The 21,956-nt window shown below is 36.3% G+C and overlaps 9 protein-coding genes across 9 annotated transcripts; 8 read left to right on the plus strand and 1 right to left on the minus strand.

Moving 5' to 3' along the window:
- Positions 1–2,334: 2,334 nt before the first annotated feature.
- MONOS_3273 (uncharacterized protein) lies at positions 2,335–6,132 on the minus strand (the record flags this gene model as incomplete). Its single annotated transcript, XM_067873261.1, has 3 exons — positions 2,335–5,585; positions 5,635–5,865; positions 5,967–6,132. The coding sequence occupies 3 exons, from the start codon at positions 6,130–6,132 to the stop codon at positions 2,335–2,337; spliced, it is 3,648 nt and encodes a 1,215-aa protein (XP_067723018.1).
- A 1,063-nt stretch (positions 6,133–7,195) lies between these two features.
- On the plus strand, positions 7,196–8,583 carry MONOS_3272 (putative ABC transporter family member; the record flags this gene model as incomplete). The annotated part of the gene is made up of 4 exons (XM_067873260.1): positions 7,196–7,204; positions 7,251–7,299; positions 7,468–7,919; positions 8,038–8,583. The coding sequence occupies 4 exons, from the start codon at positions 7,196–7,198 to the stop codon at positions 8,581–8,583; spliced, it is 1,056 nt and encodes a 351-aa protein (XP_067723019.1).
- Positions 8,584–8,791: 208 nt separating this feature from the next.
- On the plus strand, positions 8,792–9,669 carry MONOS_6392 (uncharacterized protein; the record flags this gene model as incomplete). Its single annotated transcript, XM_067876622.1, has 2 exons — positions 8,792–9,366; positions 9,429–9,669. The coding sequence occupies 2 exons, from the start codon at positions 8,792–8,794 to the stop codon at positions 9,667–9,669; spliced, it is 816 nt and encodes a 271-aa protein (XP_067723020.1).
- A 217-nt stretch (positions 9,670–9,886) lies between these two features.
- On the plus strand, positions 9,887–10,501 carry MONOS_17961 (uncharacterized protein; the record flags this gene model as incomplete). Its single annotated transcript, XM_067870934.1, has 1 exon — positions 9,887–10,501. One exon carries the CDS (start codon positions 9,887–9,889, stop codon positions 10,499–10,501), a length of 615 nt encoding a protein of 204 aa, XP_067723021.1.
- Positions 10,502–10,714: 213 nt separating this feature from the next.
- On the plus strand, positions 10,715–11,284 carry MONOS_17962 (uncharacterized protein; the record flags this gene model as incomplete). The annotated part of the gene is made up of 2 exons (XM_067870935.1): positions 10,715–10,792; positions 10,934–11,284. 2 exons carry the CDS (start codon positions 10,715–10,717, stop codon positions 11,282–11,284), a joined length of 429 nt encoding a protein of 142 aa, XP_067723022.1.
- Positions 11,285–12,863: 1,579 nt separating this feature from the next.
- Positions 12,864–13,502, plus strand: MONOS_3241 (uncharacterized protein; the record flags this gene model as incomplete). The annotated part of the gene is made up of 2 exons (XM_067873228.1): positions 12,864–12,939; positions 13,068–13,502. The coding sequence occupies 2 exons, from the start codon at positions 12,864–12,866 to the stop codon at positions 13,226–13,228; spliced, it is 237 nt and encodes a 78-aa protein (XP_067723023.1). The 3' UTR covers positions 13,229–13,502.
- Positions 13,503–14,856: 1,354 nt separating this feature from the next.
- On the plus strand, positions 14,857–16,629 carry MONOS_3240 (uncharacterized protein). Its single transcript, XM_067873227.1, has one exon. The coding sequence runs from the start codon at positions 14,910–14,912 to the stop codon at positions 16,149–16,151; it is 1,242 nt and encodes a 413-aa protein (XP_067723024.1). The 5' UTR covers positions 14,857–14,909; the 3' UTR covers positions 16,152–16,629.
- A 220-nt stretch (positions 16,630–16,849) lies between these two features.
- MONOS_3239 (putative sperm associated antigen 6) lies at positions 16,850–17,558 on the plus strand (the record flags this gene model as incomplete). Its single annotated transcript, XM_067873225.1, has 4 exons — positions 16,850–17,117; positions 17,265–17,321; positions 17,383–17,451; positions 17,521–17,558. 4 exons carry the CDS (start codon positions 16,850–16,852, stop codon positions 17,556–17,558), a joined length of 432 nt encoding a protein of 143 aa, XP_067723025.1.
- Positions 17,559–21,246: 3,688 nt separating this feature from the next.
- MONOS_3238 (uncharacterized protein) lies at positions 21,247–21,768 on the plus strand (the record flags this gene model as incomplete). The annotated part of the gene is made up of 1 exon (XM_067873224.1): positions 21,247–21,768. One exon carries the CDS (start codon positions 21,247–21,249, stop codon positions 21,766–21,768), a length of 522 nt encoding a protein of 173 aa, XP_067723026.1.
- Between the last annotated feature and the right edge of the window lie 188 nt (positions 21,769–21,956).

The following is a 21,956-nucleotide window of genomic DNA, read 5'->3' on the forward strand; positions in this document are numbered from 1 at the left end:
CCTGTATAACTTCAAATCTTCTTCTTTCCCCTCTTCTTTATCCTTATCATTCTCTTCTTTCTCCTCCTCCTCCTCATCATCATCCACTTCCTCGTCATATTCATTTTTATCGGTGTTTCATTCACTTCTTCCACTTGTCCCACTCGTGTCAGACTCAGAAGAGTCAAATGTGATGCAGCCATCTGCCACACGTAGCAGCTCCAGCTCTCTCGAAAGCAGCTCACTCAGCACATCATATAAATTCAACGTCGGACTTGTCTTTGATCTGAATGCTTTTCCTTTCGCTTTTCCTTTCCCTTTCACGCTCGCTTATCCTCTCCGCTTTTCACCTTTTTGCCTGCAAAACTCCAATTCATCTGATAAAAGCTCTTTAAACACAGAAATAATTCTTTTCTTATCTTTTTCCTTTCTCCTTTCTCCTTTTTTTCTCCTCTTCTTTCACTTTCTCTTTGTTTCCAAGCTTCCTCTAACTCTCCAATGTTACAACAGTTGACTTCAAACGCCTCGCATTCTGTGCAGTCACATTTGCACTTGCTCCTCCTTCGCTCTTCTTCCCCTGCTGACTCAGCCCCATCGCCGTCATCATCTTCTTCCTCCACATCTTCGGTGGTCTTCCTCTTGGTATAGCCAGCGGCACTTGTTCCATCACAACACGTAATAGCTTCTTCTTCCTATTACTATTATTATTGTTGTTGTTGATGTTATTTCCACTTCCTCCCTTCTTGTTTGTCAGCCCCAGCACTTCTGATTTGAACTCTGGTGAAGCAATTCTTGAGCCCGTGTGTGTCTTCACACGAACTATCCGCTTGAAGGCAGCAAGCGCTTTTCATCTGTTGCTTCTTTTGAGTGTTCTTCCAAGTGCGGTTGTTGAAACACTCAGCAGTGAAACAAATAAAGAAGAGAATGAAGAATTCTTTGTTTGAATTCCTGAAATGGGGAAAGAGGAAGATGGAAATCCAGCATTTAATGAAACAGAAACAGAAGAAGATAAAAGACTTGAAAATAAAATTTCAAAATAAAAATAAATAAAATACCTTGAAGGACAAACATAGAAAAATTTGCTTTCACTCCATTGGAAACGGGAAACAGCAAAATTCTACTCAGGATTCAGTTGGATAATAGTGAAAGAATTTCGAATAGGAAAAGAGAAAAAGCATTCGAAATATTAAATGGAGTCTTTCATAAGTTGCAAAAAATAAACAAAAATAGAGTATCAAACACAAAATTTCAAACCTTTTTCTTCGTCGAAATCCCATTTCAAATTTCAATATTTTTATTGATCTGCAATTTGCAGAAATGCTTTTTTGATATATCAAGATAATATTTATATGTTGTTGAAGTATTTAATGAGGTTAATAACGATTTCTTCAAATTTCCACGTTATAAAAAGTTTTCATGATCATTGAGATCTTTTTTAAAGCAAAAAAATTTTTTTGTTGATCTGTTGAGAAAAATTCATGATGAATTTTTTTGAGTTTGTTGGTTTTCTTTATATGACATTGCAATGTGGAAGAAATAAAAATGATTACAAGGAGAAAAATGCTTGTATATTTGAATTTGAGTATTTTTTCGAAATGGAAAAAAGATCAATGAAATGAAAAAAATACGTTAAAAAATAACAGTCGAACACCAATCAATATGACATAAAAAAACAAAAAGTTCTTCATGATATTAATCATTATAAAAATTGAAAACAGTCAGAAATTTTCTAATCAGATTCAATAACTTTCAATAAAACATAATTCTATCACATAATCATAAAAACTATCTCCAAATGTCAACAAAACGTCAACAATTTTGAACAATAAAAGATAAATAAAAAATCTATACTATTTCAGCAAATTTGTGGTATCAAAGACAATTCCAAACAAAAAGGAATACTTGTATAAAAAGTTCAAAAACTAACTTGTCTATTTTCCCTCTGTTTTCCATCCACTCAACCCTTTCTGATATTTCTCTTGTCCAAACTCAAAAAGAACAAATCCAACAAAGAAAAAAGACAGACACAATGACAAAACATCACTTCACACTCTCAACAACTCTCCCTTCCAAAAATCTCACCCAAAGATCAATGAATTCCCTCACAACTCTCTTTATTAATGAATCTCGATATATACATAAAAATTCGGGACTATTACCAAGTGAAAATAGGAACATTAAAGGGACAAAAACCACAAGAAAACAATCGGATTCTAACTGTTGTGCACCTGGGAGGCTGTTCGTCGTATCCAGGTCCGGATAAAGCAGCCCGAAGGCTGCAATATCTAATACGAACAGTCATGTCCAGCACCCTTCCGATAGAGTACCAGCTAAGCATGCACAACAACTAGTTTCTTAATTAGGGACACCAAAAGAACAATTTTGAGATTCACAAATAGAAGAAGAGTCAAGAAGAAGCTCCAATCTCCTTGAAAGAAGATTTTGAGAAGATTGAGAAAGAAGAGAAGAGTTTGATGATGCATTACCAGAGTGAAATGACTTTCTTGTCCGTTGCATTTTCTCTTTCATTGTTGAAGATTCGAGGGCAACCAGAGAGCGTTGAGGAAGATATCCAACAGCCGAAGCACAGACAAATGAGCCCTTGCGCTCAAAATACAAGTAGTCCTTCATGTGTGGAACAGACAATGATGGCCACGAGATTTGTTGAGATGGTGCATATTCTTCAAAGTTCCTCTCATGCACAGAGTCATTGACAGATGTTGAAGATGATGAAGAGTTTGATGATGATGTTGAGATGTTGTTCAATTGTGAAGTTGAAGAAGCTGATGTCGAAATGTTCATATTGTTTTCGAAGAAGTTGATCAAGTCATGAAGTGTGGTGATGTGTTCAGTTGATGGGTTGTTGTTTGTTGCATTCACTAACGCACCAAATTCACTATCACAAATATTCTTTCCGTGGTGCTCAGCGAAGAAGTTGAGTTGAGTGTTTTTCTTTTTCAAAAGTTTTGATTGTTTGGAGAGGATGAAGTGAAGAAGGAAGCGATTTCTGTTGTATGGACCAGAATCGCAGAAGAACTTAAAAGTGTGAGTGTCTGAGAAGAAGTGTCTTTTGATCACAGATTCCAGACACTCAATAACAAATCTGTGATCATTTGAAAGGCAGTCGGAGAAGAAGTTGAATGTTCTTTTTATTTGTTGATTATTTCTTTTTTGAAGAGAGATGATTGTGAACTGAGAAACCTGTTGATAATTGAAGAATTCTTGTTGAAGTTGATTTTTTCTGATAGGGAGTTTCCATTTCTCTTTGAAGTCGAAAACGAAGACTGCTTCTCCTTCTTTCAGATTGTCGACAGTTGATTGATAATGTTTTCGTTGCATTTCTGCAACAAGACGATGTTGACGAAGAAGTTTGAGTGCATGAAACTCAGCAGAAGAAAGTCCATTTTTGTTTTGTGAAGATTTGAGTTTATTCTCCAGATAGTCCAACTTCTCGCACATTCCGCAGAGATCCGTTCGTCTTTTCGCCTTGGAGAAGTTTGTTGTCAGCTTGTAGAAATGGGAAAGAGATACTTTGATATTCGTTTCTTCTGAAAACTCTTTCCATAATTTAGTCTTGGGCTTGAAGATTAATCTCTTTTCATTGGGAGAAAAGATGCCCGTTTTCTTTCTTTTTTCCTTTAATGCTTCCAATCCGTAGCTTGATGTTATTGATGAAGAGAGTGGAGGAATGGAAGTTGGTCGATGAGGTGGTGTGATGAACGATGATGATGATGATGATGATGATGATGATGATGATGATGATGATATGATGTTTGAAGTGTTAATGCTTGATGGTTCAGAAGATAAAGAAAAAGAGGAACCACCAAATTGAATTGTTGAAATCGTTGGTTTTGTTTTTTCTTTGGTATAGAATGAGAGTGATGGAGTGTAACCTTGTTCGTAAAGATCCTTCCATGCCTTTGTCCAATTTTCGATGTTCAGTTCTGTCACATCAGCATCGTTGCAAATATTCCATGAGACATCGTTTCCTCTATTTCTTTTGATGACAGCGATATAATGGCCATTTCTTTGATCCAACTGTTTATGAAGAATTTGCCCAACAAAATGATAAAAATACTCTTCTTTATTGTTCTCCAGGAGATGTTGAAAATTATCATTTGAAAACCCTTTGCAAAACGAACGCTGATTCACTCTATCGGTTTCCATGACGAAGGTTTTTGAAGGTGCAGAGCAAGCAGTTTCAGTGCATTCGTGACAGATGGCAAGAACCTCTGGAAATGCAACCATTTCCTCCCATCGAGCAGCACAGCATTTCTCTTTGCATTCATCACAATTAACATTGTTTTTTCCATCCAAAATTTCTGTTGCAAAAAGTGAAGATAAACCTTTGTGATGTGATGATGTATTGATGATAACACTGCAACAGGATTCATTAAAATGATTAGAGACTTTTTGACATTTTTGACATTTGAAATGAGTAATGAGCACTGGATTGAAGGTATCCTTTTCAAATATCTTATTATCTTGAAGAAGTTGATGAAGATTTTCAAATGCTTCTGTCACATTCTGTTGCTGCCTGCTTCTGTATCCGCAAAATGTTTCCCATTTGTTGATCAGTGATGGAACCCACGAACGCACTGATGAACCATCTTTGGCAAGTTGCTGACAAACACTCAAAACACGAGAAGACATTGTTTTTATTGCTGTTTGCTTTTTAAATAAGAATGGTTTTTGTGAGGTTATCGAAGAGAAGCATTGAAGAAGAGATGAAAGATAGCATGTGTTTCCTAAATTTATTAATCCTTTTATTGATGTTGATGAAGAAGAATCTGATGATATAATTTTTGAAGAGGTAGATGAAGAAGGAGAAGAATTTGAATGAGGAAAATCTGTTTGATTGTTATTCATCGTGATCTGTGCAGTATTTTCATGATGCGAAATAACATTCTCATCGGCAGGTGTGTTATGTTGAGACGAATAAGTGTTGTTCTCTTTTGAAAATGATGAAAGAAGATTTTGAAATGCTTGTGGTGGAATTAGAGTCGGTGAAGTGGCATATTCAATTAATTGATCACTCACCCACACATCATCGTTGAAAAAGGCAGTTGAAGATTCTTCAATAGAAAAAGAATTTATATTTTCTTTTTGTTTCTTTTTGAAAGATGAAGAGGATGAGGATGAAGAGGAGGATGAGGAGGATGAGGATGATGAGGAGGAAGATGAAGATTTCGAAAGTTTTGCTTTGAATAATTTGTGAATTGGAATTGGTGAAGGAGACGAACAACGTCTATGTTGTGATTTATTTGTTTTTCTTTTTGTTGAACCCCTTTCTCTCCTAATTGGAGCACTGATTGGAGCATCAACAGCTTGAGATGGAGAAGAATTTGTTGAAGAAGAATTTTTTTCTGTAACGACATTTGATTTTTTGTTTTGCAGAGATGATATTGAAGGAAAAGAAGATTGTTTTTTTCTTTGAGATGAATTTTCTGTGATGATTTCTTCATCCCACGCTGCTTCGTCAATAAATCTCGCACAGTCAGGCTCAGCTCGCTGCTTTTTCTTTGCTGACTGAAGCGAAGTTGAGGCTTCAGTTGAATGGGCTAACATCCAGTTGTTGCCCTTTTCCCAGTCCTGTTCATTTAAGCCTAAAATAAACAGAGAAAATCACAAAAAAAATATTAAATAAATACAAACCACTTTTGCAAGACGGAAGATGAGGTTTTTGAGGCTGAATGATAAATCCTTGGTTCTTTTTGAGCGTTTGCTTCGCGTAAATTAATTTTCCTTCTGTCACATCATATCCATAGTTTTGAAAATCGGATAATAATGTGTTTCGAGACAACGCCTGCAGCAATGTTGTCTGAGTGTGCAATGGAGCGTTATTGTACACCACAGACAGGTCTTCCAGCAGCTTTATGTGATATTCTGTTTTAAATTAATAAATAATAAACAAATAATAAAGAAAGAAAAATTAACAGAGAGTTGAAATGACATGTTTCACTCAATCCATAAAATAAAAGCCAAACCATTCAAAGACTTCAGTAAATCATTAATTACTGAAGATGATTGCCTATAGTTGAAAAAGAGATAGATATGCAATGAATCAACGTCATCTCCACCAATTCGTTTTATTTCGTTCCATAAAACTTTGCATCGAGAATTAAGAGTTGATTGAGGTTTTGAAAAAGACATTTTTATTGAAAAAATTTTTTAATTATGGTTTGATGATATTAGAGATTTATATGCTGTTGTTTGAATTTATAATACTTTTTTATTAATTTTTTTAAATTTTTTTTAAGATTTGTGTTCATTCTAAGAAAAATTGGCAAATAAAAAAATACAAAGAGCTTCCAAAAATGAATTAATAATATTCAAAATTATCCTTCTGAAAATTTCCGAAAGTTCAAAACTAACATGATTTTTATCTCCTTTTCCACATCATCAGGAAAAAACATCAACATTAAACAATAAAATAATAATTCTTTTAAAAAAATGATTAAAAATATTCAATAACAAGAAATTAGCATCTCTATCACAACTAAAATATTGTTTAAATTCATTATTCATTTGTTAATAAAAAATTTCACAGCAAAAGAATAAATGGAAATATTTTGAACAGTTATATTTAAAAATATTGAAAAATTTTTTTCCAAAAAGTTCTTTTTTCAATGTTGACAAATAAAAAACAAATAAAATTTATTTCATCGATTGAAAATTTAAAATTAAAAATTTTTTATTTAATTAATGTTTCATAAAATATTCTTTCTGAAAATTGCTCAAGTTGATCTTTTCGATCAATAAAAGATTGTAATTATTTGGCAATTTGCAGAAATCGTTTTTGCATATATGGATCTCTTCTTTATATCATTTGTACCATTTACAATCAAAAAATTATCATTTCTGCAAATTGCAGATCAACAAAAAATACGAAATTTGAAATGGGTTTATAACAAGAAAAATAAAATTTGATTATCTTTTGAAAACCTTCGTTTATTGAGGAAACTGCATAATATATAATTCATATCGTAATTTACTACTTCTTCTGTTATATACTTCAAAAGATACGCCCAATTCACTTCTCTTCCATTTGACATAAATAATGCTGGTTTCTACTTCACTGCTTCTCGTTAGAAGCAACAGAATATAAATTTTTCTCAATTTATTCGAAAATAAGCATATTTTGTCTTTTTCTTCATCTATTACACCTCCTTCCTACTCTCCCTCCCAAGATATTCACGTTCAATCATCTTTGATCATGTTGGCTGTGGGAAGTCAGCGCTTCCAGCGTCCATTCTGGGAGAGACTATCAGTTTGGAAGGGAAAGGTTGTTTGAGGGGGAAAGTGGCATATGTGTCTCAGGTGTGTAAGTTAGAAAGAATATAAGAAAATAAGTTATTATTTATTATTATTATTATTTTAATAACTTTATCTCTTATAAACATTATATTCATCATTTGTTTCACTGAATTTATATTCTTCTTCTTCTGACATGCATCATATATCTATTCCTCTGTCATATCCGTTCAGATTCCCCACATTTTCAACGACATTATCAAATCCACATCCTCTTCCACACTCCCTTTGACCCCGTCCGCTACGCTCGTGTCATTCAAGCATGTTGTCTGGAACTAAACTTGGACATTCTTCCTGGCAGAGACGAAGCAGAAGTGGGCAAAAGAGGATACAACCTGTCGGGCGGGCAGCGAATGAGGATAGCTCTGGCGAGGGCAGTCTATTCATCGGCTGAGGTGTTTCTGTTGGATGACATTTTGGCGAGTATCGATGCTCATGTGGGACAAGCGCTGGTCATCAAATGCATCAGCCAGCTGCTGAAAGGGAAGACCGTCTTGTTAGCGACACATCACACGAAATATCTGCCTCACTTTGACACGGCCATCGCGATGGAAGAGGACGGGAGGATCAGAAAGATAGGCAGGGCGGAGGAGTTTAAGGGGATTGTGAAGGAGATGGTGGTGATTGTGAAGGAAAAGAAGGAAGGAAGGAAGGAAAGGAAGAGGAGAAGGAGAAGAAGAGGAGAAGTGAGGAGAAAGAGAAAGAGAAACATTGGGAGATAATTTTGAAAACAATTGTGAGAAGATTAAAGATGCAAATGACATTCCTTCTCCATCATCATCATCATCTTCTTCTTCTCCATTCAACTTGACTCACTCAAACACTTCACCTTCTCCACCCATTTCACCCATTTCACATTCACCTTCACATTTATCTTCTTCTTCTTCTTCTTCAATCATTCAAACTCCGATTTCACTTTCTCCTTCTCCATCCTCTTCTTCCTCATCCTCATTCTCTTCCTCTTCCTCTTCCTCCTCTCCTTCTCCTTCTCCTTCTCCCTCTGAACTGGGGCATCTGAAGGAGTTCATTGACATGGAGGCTGATTCTGTATCTCTCTCCTCTGTTTTGTGGTATTTCAAGCATGCATCGTTTTTCCTGCTATTCTTTGCGCTGCTGACGATTGCACTGAGCAACGTTGCTCAGAATGGGAAGAGCGCTGTGCTCAACACGTGGACTGCGAAGGATGCACAGATGGAGCAGATGAACAGGATACTCAATGGACTTGGAGGAGAAAAGAGAGGGGAGGATGAGAAGAAAAGAAAAATGAATTTTGAACAAAACATTGAATGATTCAGTTATGTCATCACCACCACCATCATCTCAAGAAAACAATCACAAAAATAGTGACAATTCAAAAACAAGAACATCAAAAAATTCACTTCAGAAAAACTCCTTCAAGCACAAAAAGCAGAAGAAGCAGAAGAAGAAAATGTTTCTGTTCTCCTTTCTGAGCCGTTTCAATCTTTCGTCAAGTTTCTTATTCTTTATCCACATCATCATGAAATTATTCTTGTCGCTCGGCGAGATTCTTGTGAATTTGATCACCACCCGCTTCCGGATGCAGTCTGCCCATGCCATCAAGACAGAAGTGTTCTCAAAGCTTTTCCACGCAAAGATGAGCTTCTTCGACACCACACACACCAGCATGTTGTACAGAAAACTGAATGGTGTGAACCCCATCAGCAACAGCGCACTCCATTCCTTCACTGTCACTGCCTCCTCCCTCGTGAAGCTGCCCTTGGCACTGGTGGAGATACATTCATCGATTCCAACGCTACTGCTGCCTGTTGACCTGGCAACGAGTTCGATGGCACTGATCAGCCATTCAACGTCCCTAGCAAAGCATCACATTTACCGGTCGTTGGTTGCTGTCCGAAGCGACTCAGTGCTCTTTTTCAAGCAGGTGGCAAAGCAGCTGCAACGTTTGGTGAACAGCAAGATGAATACGCGGGCACATTACAAGAAGCCGCTGTTGATTCACACATGCAAAACAATGTCATTGCAGTTGTGTGGCCAGCTGTTTCCGGAAATACACAGAAACGAAAAGAGGGATGAGAAGCTGTTTAAAAGAACGTGTGAGATCGAACAGGAGGTGTCGTCTATGGCTCCGTTTGGCTCGATTCGATTGCAGACAGCAGAATGAGAGACAAGAATAGGAGTGATTTAAGAGAGGGAAATGGGGCTGATAAAGCGATTGCTGCAACTTCTTCTTCTTCTTCTTCTTCTTCTATTTCTTCTTCTTCTCCTTCTCTTTCTTCTTCCATTTCTTCTTATTCTTCTTCTTCTTCTATTTCTTCTTCCTCTCCTTCTTCTCTTTCTTCTTCTTCTTCATCTTCTTCTTTTTCTTCTTCTTCAGCTTCTACTTTTTCCTCGTAGCGTCGATTTTTTTGAAACAAATTCATGACATAAGAAGACCAGCAGATAAAAAGGATGAAGCAACAGCTAAAATGAAGAAGGAAAAGACAATATTTCATTCTCCCACCAGATGTGTTTGAGGCGCTGCCGCTGTTTGCAGAGTTTCGGATGGTGGAGCGGTATGCGAAGAATCTGGAGAAAAGGAAGAGAGAAAGAGAGAGAGCGAAAGAGAGAATGAATGAATGAGAGAAGAGAAGAAAGAAGGATAAGAGAACTGATTAAGATGAGGAAGGTATTGAAGCCTGAAAATGATAGAGATTACAATGATGATGAAAAAGAAAATAATGTCAAAGCAGAAGAAAACGAGAGTTTATCATTGATTAGAAAAGATTCTTTAAAGGAACCGAAGAAAAATGAAGATAGTGAATGCCTTTCCGACAGCTTCATCATCAGTGATGAAGTAGAGCGAAGAGAGAAGAGGCACAAACAGAGAGAGAAACAGAGGTTGATGCGAAGGTATTACCAGGCGCTTGAGCTTCAACGTGATTCTGTTGTGAATGAGGTGCTTTTGATGGTCAGACCAAACTTGCTGCTTTCTCCAGCGCCGATTGACGAGTCTCTAAAAAGACCAGGAATGAGTGTGGATGCTTCTAAAAGTGAGGGAGATAGCAAAGAAGACAGAAAAGAAGAGAAAGATTGGAATAATTCTGTGAATGCAAATGGAAATAAGGAAGAAGAGAAAGGATATGAAGATAGCACGAAAGATGATGATAAAGAAGTGGTTTTAGAGGATTCAATGAACAACCCCAAAGAAGCTGCTTCAAAAGAAAGACTGTCAAACAGAATCAGATAAGAATACAAACGCAAAAGAATCTGTTCAAAACAACAAAAAAGGCGAAACGAATAATAATGAGCCAAAACCAGAGCCTCTTTCATCGCAATCACAACAAAAACAGCAGCAACAGAACACAACACCATCACCTTCTCCGCGGCCTAAACAATATTCTTCAGGAAGAGGCGCCTTTGAAACGATACACTATACGCGAGGGAAGCGAATGGACGGAGGATGGAGATGGGGAGAGGGGCTGTTGGTGCACCTACAACGCCGCTGTCACCTGCTGTTGGAGGAGGAGGGGGAGAAGGGGTTACGTTGGGTGTTATGGGAACGAAGAATTTCAACAAAGAAGTGACAAGGGCGATATTTGATAAATTTCAGAACGAGAAAGGATAAGTAGACGATGAAGAGGCGAAAACTACGTTTTATTCATTGGAATCTGATGATCAGAGAGAAAAACTGCTTCGGCTGATGAAACTGCAGGAAATTCAAAAGAAGAAAAAGGAGAAGAAAGAAGAGAAAGAGAGGAGGCGGAAGAAGAAAGAAGAGCGGGAGCGCAGGAAAATGGAGAAAGTGCCTGCGTATGCAGCAGTCGATGCAAGGCAGACAAGAAAGCGGTTGAATCTGATGAGTGCGCTAATGAGCGAGCTGAGGCAGATCAGGGCTGAGCTTAGAAGAGGAAGAGTGATGAAGTGGCGGGGCTGGTGGCCGTTCAAAGAGGAAGCAGAGACGACACACAGGAAGGGAAGGAAAGGAGCAGGGAAAGATCACCTCTGCTGTTTCAGAAGGAGAAAGGGATAAGAACATTCAGTCAGAGCAGTGTGCCCGGAAGAAGAGATGCGTTGTCGAAGCTGTTTTCTTCGCTTTCGTTCTCAAAATTTGCATCTTTCTTCACATCGCAGAATTCAATGGCTATGGATCTGATGCAGAAACACCCTGTGCTCAATTTTGTTGCGCATTTTGATTCAACTGCAGAATTTGACGCAAATGAAAATATTTCTCTTCATCCTCTCTCTAACTGCACTTCTTCACTTTTCAATTCGTTCATGTTTATGAACATCCAACAACAATCTTCTCCTTCCATCAGAACTTCTTTATCTCCCTCGCAGCAATACCACGCTAAACTTTCATCTTCTGCTAGTCCTGCAGCTCCTGACTCTCTTTCTCTACTCTCACTTACTGCTCTATCTTCATCTCCTTCTCTTTCATTCAACTCCCCTCAAATTCGATATCGTTTCTTATCTTTCATTTCTTTTCGGAAGCACAGATAATTATTTATTCTAACATAGAATGCCAGCTGAAGTTATATGAAAATGAGAGAACTATATTAAACCAAGAAAAGCTGATCAGAAGGCACGAAATCAACAAGAAAATCGATTCTGACTTTTTCATTTTGAGATTGAAAGAATTTGAGGAAACAGAAAGAACGAGGCGGGGAAATTTTTCTTTGAACAAACAGTTGCAGGGATAGTTTTCGAGAGATTTCACAACATCGTGTGCCTTCAAAAAGTCGCTGAACATGAAATGGGAGAGGAAATATAAAAGAGATATAAGTTTTTGAGTGGATGTCAAGGGTTTTTAAAAGCAAGTGATGGAACATGCACCAATTAGTTAAGTCGATGAAAACTCATGAATTTTTCTATGAAATGGAAAATGAGAAATTTAGAAAAAGGAAGAAACTATGAGGAAATCAGAAAAAATTCATTGTTATAAGTGATTTTTGTACCATCGGAGCTGAGTGTGAGTGTTTGAGTTGGAACAAATGTTGAGGTGAGGGGAGTGAGAAAGGCGTCTTGGTGGAGGGAAATTCCGCCGTTGAGAACATACTCGATGGAAGCATATGGTGTCTGTTGGGGTCTGCCAAAGGCATAAGCTTCAATTTCACTTCTGAAATCAATGTTATTCTGGGCAATGAGAGGGAATCAGCTGTTGAACTCAGACTTATCTGATATGCCACTAAATCTATTTTCGTAAGATGAATCCTATGAATGGAATAAATGGAATGGGGATTTGTTGGCTATACAAAGGTGAGGAAAAAAAAGAAAAATAACTATTATTGTTAAATTGGTTTCAAAATTTTTGTTTTCTTATCTTTTTTTCTGTTCTTCTTCATAATTTTTTTTATTTTCAATGTTTTGTTTTTTCTGTTATAAAATAAACATTTTCTTTTTGAAGTTTTATTTATTTGTTTTTGGTTCATTTTTATTTTACTTGATCAAAAAATTCTTATTAATGAAAAAAGGTATGTTTTTTTGTTCTTATAAATTTTCCAAATATATATGACAGAAATAAAAGCAAAATACTTGCAAAAAATCATTTATATTCTTTGATCAATAAATACCACAATAGATTTTATTTTTTCGATTTTTGATCTTTTTTTATGATGTCAAAAAAAATCACCCATGTGATGTCTTTGTCAGTGTTTGTGGTGCCGCTATCGCAGCTGTCGATGGTTGGTGTGGAAATCAAAGATATGAATATCTCAAAACCATTGTACTCTGAGCCGGATCTATCTCCTTCTTCTTCTTCTTCATTGTTGTCATTGTCGTCATCTGCCCTGTTTTGACATCCACAACATTTGGAGATAGAGTGCTGGAGAATGTGAAAGTGACGAATGTGAAGTTGACTGAAGGAGATGAGGTGGTTGTGGAAAAGAGTGTGAAGGCTGGAGAGACGTTCGGGATGATGAGCACGAGAACAGAAAGTGAAGCAGAGTGGCCGTATATTTGGGAAGGGAGATTCTAGATGAATTTTTGGTTTCATGTGAAATTGGAGAGAAGAATAAAAAATCACTACTTCGTTTTTTATTTATTTTTGTTTTATTGAAACGAGTATAAATCTCAAAATTGCAATAGACTCTGTTATTAAACTCTTTTTTTACTGTATCTCTGAGTGGAAAATTAGTTTTGTTTATGTGTTTTAAATAAAAAGAAGAAAGTTTTTTGATGGAACGACTTTTTTTTAAAAAAATGAAAATTTCATGTCACTATATCGAAATAATCATCAAATATTCATTTTTGTATTGAAAGATATTTTTCACTTAAACTTTTTTTATTTAAAAACTTCATTCACTCTGTATACATAATGATAAATTTATAACATTATCTAGGTTTGAAATATTTTGGAAAATAAACCGTCATGAAATGAAAAATTTATTTATAAATCGGAGCAATGTTTGGATGTTAATTATGTTAAAAAATTGAATATTAATTAGAAGAACAGATGTTTATCTGAAGAAAAATCAAACACAGATTTATTCTCTCCAATTAACGTGTTTGCAGTTTATTATTTCCGAACATCTGATGAAACTGCAAAAAAGTTAAATTTTTAAGGTGTGCATGCTTCTTTTGGCACGCTCCAAAACGATGAAAATGACTGAATAACAAATTGATAACTTGTTATGGTGTTGTTGAAGATCAATAATTGTTTTTTTTGTGTTAGAATATAGATAACAATAAAACAAAACAAACAAAAAAGAGAATGACGATAAATTGCAACAAGACAGAAAAAATTATAAAACTTCATTGTCTATACTCAATAAGACTGACTTTTTTTCAAAAGAATTTGTAAAACTCAAAAAACCATTGAAAAACTCGAAATAAGTGGGTTATTTCGAAATAACTTCATTATTTCAAAATTTTTCAAATATTTCACATTTCATCTAATACAAACTCAATTGATAAACGAGACTTTCAAAATAGCTTCATTTGTGCTCAGAAAAAATTATAATAAAAATTTCGGAGAAATAGGATTTTGAATCTCTTCATGATTTTCATTATAATTTTTTCTGAGCACAAATGAAGCTATATTGAAAGTTTTGTACATTAAATGAGTTTGTATTAATGAGATGTATTTTGAGGAAAATTGTCAGAATTATTCCTCTTGCAGTTATTGTGAAATCGAACTTTGTCCGGTATTTTGAGCGATGTCCGGTATCTTATGCGATATCTGTAAGTGAGAGAAGATTCACCAACACACAGGAGTTAACATTGATAATCATTATTTAAACGATTTTCATGATCGACAAATAATAAATTAAAAAGTTTTTTACGAATAATAAACATTTTCAAATGTTTAAAATCATCTTCTTTCTTATCATTAATTAAAAAACAAAATTGGATTTTCAAGGAAAACCCCAACTTTATTTCCTTTTCTTAACCATAGAAATAAAGTCTAGAAAACAATTAGTTTGAAAACACTAAAAAATTTATAATTCAGAGCTTATTTATGAAAAAATTACAAAATGAATATAAATATAATGGGTGTGATCAAATGAGGAACAGATTTATTCCACTTTTACCCAGAAGTTTATCAATTTAGAATAATAAGTTTTCCAAATATGAAGAATAATGGGAAAAAACTTTCTGCTCCCATAACAATAGTATAATTATTGATCGTTTTCTATAACCAAAATAATAAGTGTGAAATGGATAAAGAATCCTTTGAATCAATTGAACATAATATCCCGCAACCAATAAGGGAATTTGCTGCGCGATTGTCAGAGGATCTTAAGAATAAATGCATGAGTTTGTTTTCGAATAGCGCGCAAAATTTACCAATACCCTCTGAATTGGACAGATTTTCAGAATCTCTGAGCGTTTTGGAAAAAGTGAATTTTTGGAAAGCAGTATCTCAAGTTCAGGATCGATCGACTAATCATGTTCCATTGCCAAGTTTACCTACTTCTGAAAACATTTGCGCATATCCTGCTGCACCACCGAATTTTGACGGAACAAACAATTTAATGCCAGTTGCAGACGAAGTTAGTTGTGATCTTTCCACAGACGAAGGAGATGCAGCTCCGAAGAATAAATGGGAATTAAGCTTTGTTGCGCCAGTCATCGATGAAGAGGGCGTTCCTTCTCGGGAATACTTTTCTCAGCTTATGAAAGGAGAAGTAGCGTTAGAGGAACCAGAGAAAGATACAACTCCATTTTTACGTTCGACAGACGTTCAACATGAAGTTGCCAGGAAATCAATTGAAAATAACACTTTTCTAAATGATAGGTGCCTTGATGAAGATCAAAAAGCAGTGATAACTGAATTTAAACGAATTTGGGAAAAAGAGAAGAAAAGAGTTGCTTGCAATAATCGATTTTATTTCGCAGATTCAATAGTTGCTTTATCTTTCAGTGCGTTCCTGTTTGTTGCTGGAATTCCAATTTTAATTGTTGGAGGAGACATTTTGGAGAAATCCATCACGAGGAATGCTGGAATTGCATTGATTGCAACTGGAGCATCTTTTATTATTTGCAGTTTAATGTTAGAAATTTGTATACACATTCCGATATGTATAAATTCATTTGGTGAAATGAGAGACTTGTCGCATTATAAATTTACGAGCGAATTGAAAGGAGTCATGCGTCCGTGTGTGGAGCAGAGAATAAAAGACTGGAGAAGAAAAAAGGAGTTGAGATGGCTTTTATCAAAAGAAGAAAGAAAGACTGAAGAAATAATTGACAAAGAGGAGGAAGAAAGAAAGAAAAACAAAGAAAAAGAAAAAGTTGATAAAGCAACTGCAATTGCGATGGAAAAAATGATTGCAAAGCAAATGATGTTACTTAGCGATGGAAAGACAGGAAATCTGAAGAATGACAATTCCACCAGAACAGTTGAATATGTGGAAGTTGGAACAGAAGCAATCGTGAAAGATGACGAATACGTTTGAGGCGCACAAGCAAGCTTGATTGTTGAGGTACTTTTTTATCTAATCGCCAATTGCTTGTTAAATATTTTTATCAAATATGTGTTTTTATGTTGACAGGCATTTTCATGTTGATTTTCATTTTATTTTGAATTGCGCTTTTAAAGATAATTCTTTTTCATTGTGAAAGTTTATGTTGATTTTTTATTGATGATAAATTTTGTGATTGTCTATTTCATTTCATTTCATTTATCTTTTCTTTTGCAAAGATAATGTTTAATTATTGCTTTTGTAATTCAGAGCATATTTTTTTTGTAATAATTTAAAGAAAATTATTTATTTATCATATGTTGAATAATCAATTTGGAAATTAAATACTTTCAAACTTGTTTTGTCAAATCAAGTTTTTCAAAAATTTTATTTTCTTTGATAATACTTAATAATTGGAATTTCACAAACTTTTCATTTCCTTCAATCCTTTGAATAGTGTTTTTAAAATAAATATGATCATTTTTTTCCCCTTTTATTCATTAACAAAAGTGTAAAAACACAAATTTGTTATTGAATATTAAAATTACAATTTAAATTTTTAATCAATTTTGTGATTTTACCAATAAAAAATTGTCTTTGATCATTTCTTTTAGTTTTTTCTTAAAAAAAGAATTAAGGAATATTTCAACGGTTTGAAAAATCGTTTTTTTAAGTTTTAAACTTAAGAAAACATGTCAAGACAAATTGTAATTTGCTTTGAAGACTATCAAAAAGCACGCATTTCATTTGTGCAAAACATTGCAACTTTTGCGGAGAGGCCACAAAATATTGATGCATTAAAAGAGTCAGAGGTGATGCTTCTGCTGAAACCTCCTATCACAGATCCAGTTCCATCTGTTTTCTTATCGGCTTCTCTTGCTCTTGGCAGACTTGCAAATGCTTCAGAAGAAATGGCAGAGGCTGTCTTTCAAAATGACATTTTGCCTCAATTAGTTACGAGTCTGAAGGAACAAAATGCATGAGAAACATTCATTTTTATATAACTTATTTTTTGTTATGTTCCATTTGTGAATTTTTTAACTTTTTAGAAATTCTTCAAGAAATCTGCTGCATTTATCATTCGTTCTGTTGTAAAACACAATGCAGCCCTTGTCCAAGCAGTAGTTGAAAGTGGAGCTTTGGAATCACTTGTTTCATGCCTTCGTATGAATTCTTTTCAGCAATTGAAGATTGAAGACAAATGAATTATTTTTGTCTTTTTTAGAGGAATTTGACCCTGGATGCAAAGAATCATCACAATTTGCATTAGGCTACACTGCACATCATAATGGAGGTTTTTGTTTATCTTGTTGTTTGTAACATGAAGTTTATCGTTCACGCATTTTTTTTTGATCTTGCTCAGTTTATAGTATATGCTGGGGCAGTTCCTCTTCTTCTTGATATTCCTCTTCTTCCGACCTTCCTTCTTCTTTTCTGTTTCAACTCACACACAGTCTCAGTTCCTCCACTTCTTTTGAATCTTCTCTCCCAGAACCCAGCTCATTCACTTTAACTTCCTCCATCTCTCTGCACTTCAACAATCTCTTCATCGATTTCTTCAAAACTCATCCATTTGCAAGTCCCCTTCAATTGCGTTGCTTCTGATCAAACCTGATGTTTCATGCTTCTTCCTTCAAACATCACTCGTTGTCTGTCTCCCATTCAAAATACACCCATTTCAAAAAAAAATAATTAATAAATAAATTATATGACACACTTGAATGTTGTGTGAAAATGATTCAAGCCAAGCAAACGCATTTCAACTTATTTTTGAGTCTCCTCCTTTTCCTTATTTCTCCAACACGCCCTTCAGCAGGCAAGCCATTCAAATCAACACCAATTCCGCTGAAAGGACTTCATTCAGAATTTCGTTCCATTGCAAACATTCCCACAGGAGCACTACCGTCTTTTTCAACACTTTTTCGTTTTTCTTCTCTTTATAAGAATTCTTCCTTTCTAATCTTTTCCTTTTCAAAGAAAAACAAGCCATCGTCCCGTTTCACCTTTGGCTCTTCAAAACATCCCCTAAAATGCTCCAACACAAAAGTCTCATCATCCAACTCTATTCACTTTCCATCTGCCATTTTCTCGATTTTCTTTTCAACCACCCACTCCACAAATCGCATCCGCCTCTTCAAATCTCACATTCTCCACTATTCCTCCCATTCCCTCGCTTTTCCCTTTTACTGTGCTGCATCCCTCAAATTCCTCTATTGCCCAAGTCTCTCTCAAAAGTCAATAAATAATTTCTTTTCTGAATCAAAAAAAAAGAATGACAAAATCGCCTGAATAGTGATTCAGAAATGCCCCATGCACACCCTGAAACATTTGCCGCTGGTCCTGCTGCATTCGGCAAAATCAAACAGAAACAACAAATTGATTCATTTTCAGAATGTTGGAAGAACATCCGTTTCAAAAGAGTCACAAATGCCTCTGAAAATGCCCAAATACGTTCAATCATAAACTTATTCCCAGTGCATCATTTTCATTCCTTTGCCTCAAAACAGATAATCCGATGTGTTATAAAGCATTCATTCGCTTCTTGATAAATTAATAAGGGTTTTCAACCTATGATTTGTTTCATAAAGATTATTTATTGATGTATTGCTGCAGCCAGAGCATATTTGAGCTGTTTGAGGATGCAGGCACAGATGCACCCATGCAAAATATTGCACCGTAGAAGAGCAGGGATTTTTCTTCCAGATGGAGGAGCGAGTGGCTGTTTGCATTGATTGCTTGTGAAAAGAGAAGTGGTGGGGGAAATTGCATGAAATTTGAACTCGGTTGTATATCGCAAAACACATGGTGCAACATCAGCTGTGATATTTTGAATGAGAAATAACTTATGCAAGATGCAGAAAAAGCGAGGAGAATGTTTCTGAAAGATTGAATTGGACAGCTTGTTCATTTCGAGGGGAGTGCAGTGTGCTTGGCGTATCTTTTGCACAGGATTTGCTTTGAGTGATTTTTATTTTGGAAGAAGGTTTGTTTCGTGGAAGAGGAAAGGGAATAATGGGTTGGACAATGGAGGAAGAGAGTTGAACGAAGCACTCAGCAGGCCTTTTCAACAATCTCATTTGCATTTTGCAGGAATCCTACTGGCATGCCATCAGCAAAGACTTGGCGTTGAACGAGTCATTGAAAAGGGGAACATTTTTTGTTAATTTAGAGAACGTGTGTTTTCATCTGATATTACAGCCAGCTTCACAATGGATTCCAAGAACAAGAAAACCAGTTTGACAGACAATTACCAATCCATTGGAAATATGAAAATATTTCAAGGCTTAAAAGATGGTTTGACTTTTTTTATTTCATTCATTTTTCTCCAAAGATGTTCTTTCAATGAATACAAATTGATAAAGAACAGGAATGCCACGGAGAAAGAGAAGCCTTCTTGACATTTTTCAAAAGAGCCAGAAGTTTTGAGATTATTCATGTTTGGATTGCATTCAACGATGGCATTCATGACTTCTTCCATCATTTTGACATGCTGCATAGCCTGACAATGCTTTGCATGAGCTTGAAAGAGAGAAAAAGCAGTCAACTTGGAGTGTTTGTTGGGAGCGTATGGCAGAAATGATGTTTCTTCTGAGCAGATGAGCTTTCTGAACACTCATATTCAGAGCACATTCATTTTTTTCTATATCGCAACGTGACTTGGAAAAGCTGATATCTTCTCTTCTTCTTCACATTCCTTATCTTTCTCGACAGTCTCACTTCAACAAAAGATGTTCATCTCCAGAATCGATACATCAATCACATTATCATGAAATTCTTCTTTCTCTTTTCCTTGTCTTTGAAAAATTTTGCAATTAACGTCAACATCTTTGATCATCAGTGGTTTCTTCGATTTCGAATTCTTCTTTGCAAATATCCTCATCAAACATGAAGTTCATTTGAATTGTTGACATCATTGGACAAACATAATTTTCTTTTTCTGAGGGGCAAAGCAGTTCAACCACACAAAGGCAGTTGATGATTTGTGGACTTCCTTCTTCATCTGTTTGCATCTCTCTCTCTTTCACATATTTTGTGATGAAGATTGTTTATTTTATCCAAAGATAACTTGACAAACACGATATTTTATAAAATCAATCTCGCTCAATGCATTTTCAGCATCTTTATAAAAAGGATTTGATTCTTTTCACAATTCTCAATTGCTCCACCTTTATAGCATTCATCATCTTCTGCTTCCTCTTCCTCCTCCTCTTCCATTTCTTCTTCAACGTACTCTTTGTTGGATTTCTTCTCACTTTCTGCTGGTCCAAATCATCGATCTTCAAATGCATTTATTCAGTTCGATTCGACAGAGCGGGCAAATTGAACCGATAATTGTTTCATTTCCTTTCCTTCAACTCATATAATCAATCATAAAATTAGCCTTCGTTTCATGTTTCATTAACGATTCTAATGATAAAAAAAATCAATTTGAACGTATTTATTTAATTTCATTTTCGTTGTATTCTTCTTCTTCTTCTTCTGAAATTGGGACAGCACGTCAGTCTGCTTCTCCATTCAGGCGACTGAAAAGCAAAGAAAAGACAGCAGCGAGGGATGAACAATCATCATCATCGTCATCGGAGCATACGATTTACTGTTCAGATAAATGGGGAGTAACTGCATCATACACGTTTTCAACAGTGATGAACTATATCAAGAGGCAGATGCTGATTGTTGGATCTGAGGAAGGTGGCATTTATTCCAATAATAAGAAGTTGTAACCGAGAGCACAACAGGAGCTGTAATCATATGGAATGGACTTACACATCTGGTTGTGCTGTTTGGGTGTTATGTGCATGCACATGATGTGGCATTTTTTGCTATGCTCTAAGTGTAGCTTTTTGAACCGCTTCCGTCGCTTGCAGTGTCGGAAGGTACGAATTCGGGGGGCAAGCGGATCTTTGCTGCGGAGGAAGTGAATGCGTTCCCGTCGATCTGCGATCTGTTTGACCTGTCGCTGCAAATATGGCGATCGCCGCAGTCGAGGTGTGTGGTGGTGAAGCTGGACGATGAAGTGATGGGGCGAGGGGTTGCAGTGTGTGAAGTGTGAGAGATTGTGGAGAAGGGACTGTCGGCAGCGGGGCTGAGGATGGAGAATGTGGTTCTGTTGCCTGCAGCGATTGCGCTGGCGGTGCTGGAGGAGCAGGAAGAGGCAAAGGAAGGAGAAAGGAGAGGCAAAGAGGGAGAAGAAAAGGGAGAAGAAGAGGAAAAAGAGGATGGAGGGAGAGAAGGAGGTGATGGGAATGAGGAGAAAGGAGGCTATCCGGCAGCTCACAGAAAGTTTGTGGAGAGAATCAAAGAGAACCAGGGGAAGCTGGAAGAAGCGATGGTGCCTCTGGTTGTGGATGCTCTTGGGCTGAGTGGGCTGAGATTTGTGAAGGTAGAGACTGAGGCGGGTGCAGACAAGCAGCATTCAGTTGAACCAGAAGTGTGCAGATCTTCTCCATCTGATGGCATCCAACAGGAGAACAGGAGAGCAGAAGAAGAAGTAGCAGACGGGTCTTTGGGAATAGCTTCAGATGGAAGAGAAGAAAATGTGGGGAAAGATGAGGAACAGGTGGAAATGGCTGCGAATGATTTGGGGATGAATGAGGAGTCAGGGAGAGAGTGAAGTTCGAAAGATTTGGAGAAGGAAGAAGGAAAAGAAGAGGAAGAAGAAGAAGAAGAGGAACAGATTCTGGATGTGGAATCGCTGCTGTGTGTTCCTGCGCATCCGGAGTGTGTGACGCTGGTTGACGAGAGTGCGTATGGGAGCTGGCGGGACTATCTGGTGACGATGAAGGTGACGGGGGCGCTGGT

This window comes from Monocercomonoides exilis (genome assembly GCF_001643675.1).
Source record: "Monocercomonoides exilis strain PA203 chromosome Unknown scaffold39-1025343, whole genome shotgun sequence".
Lineage (NCBI taxonomy): Eukaryota > Preaxostyla > Oxymonadida > Polymastigidae > Monocercomonoides > Monocercomonoides exilis.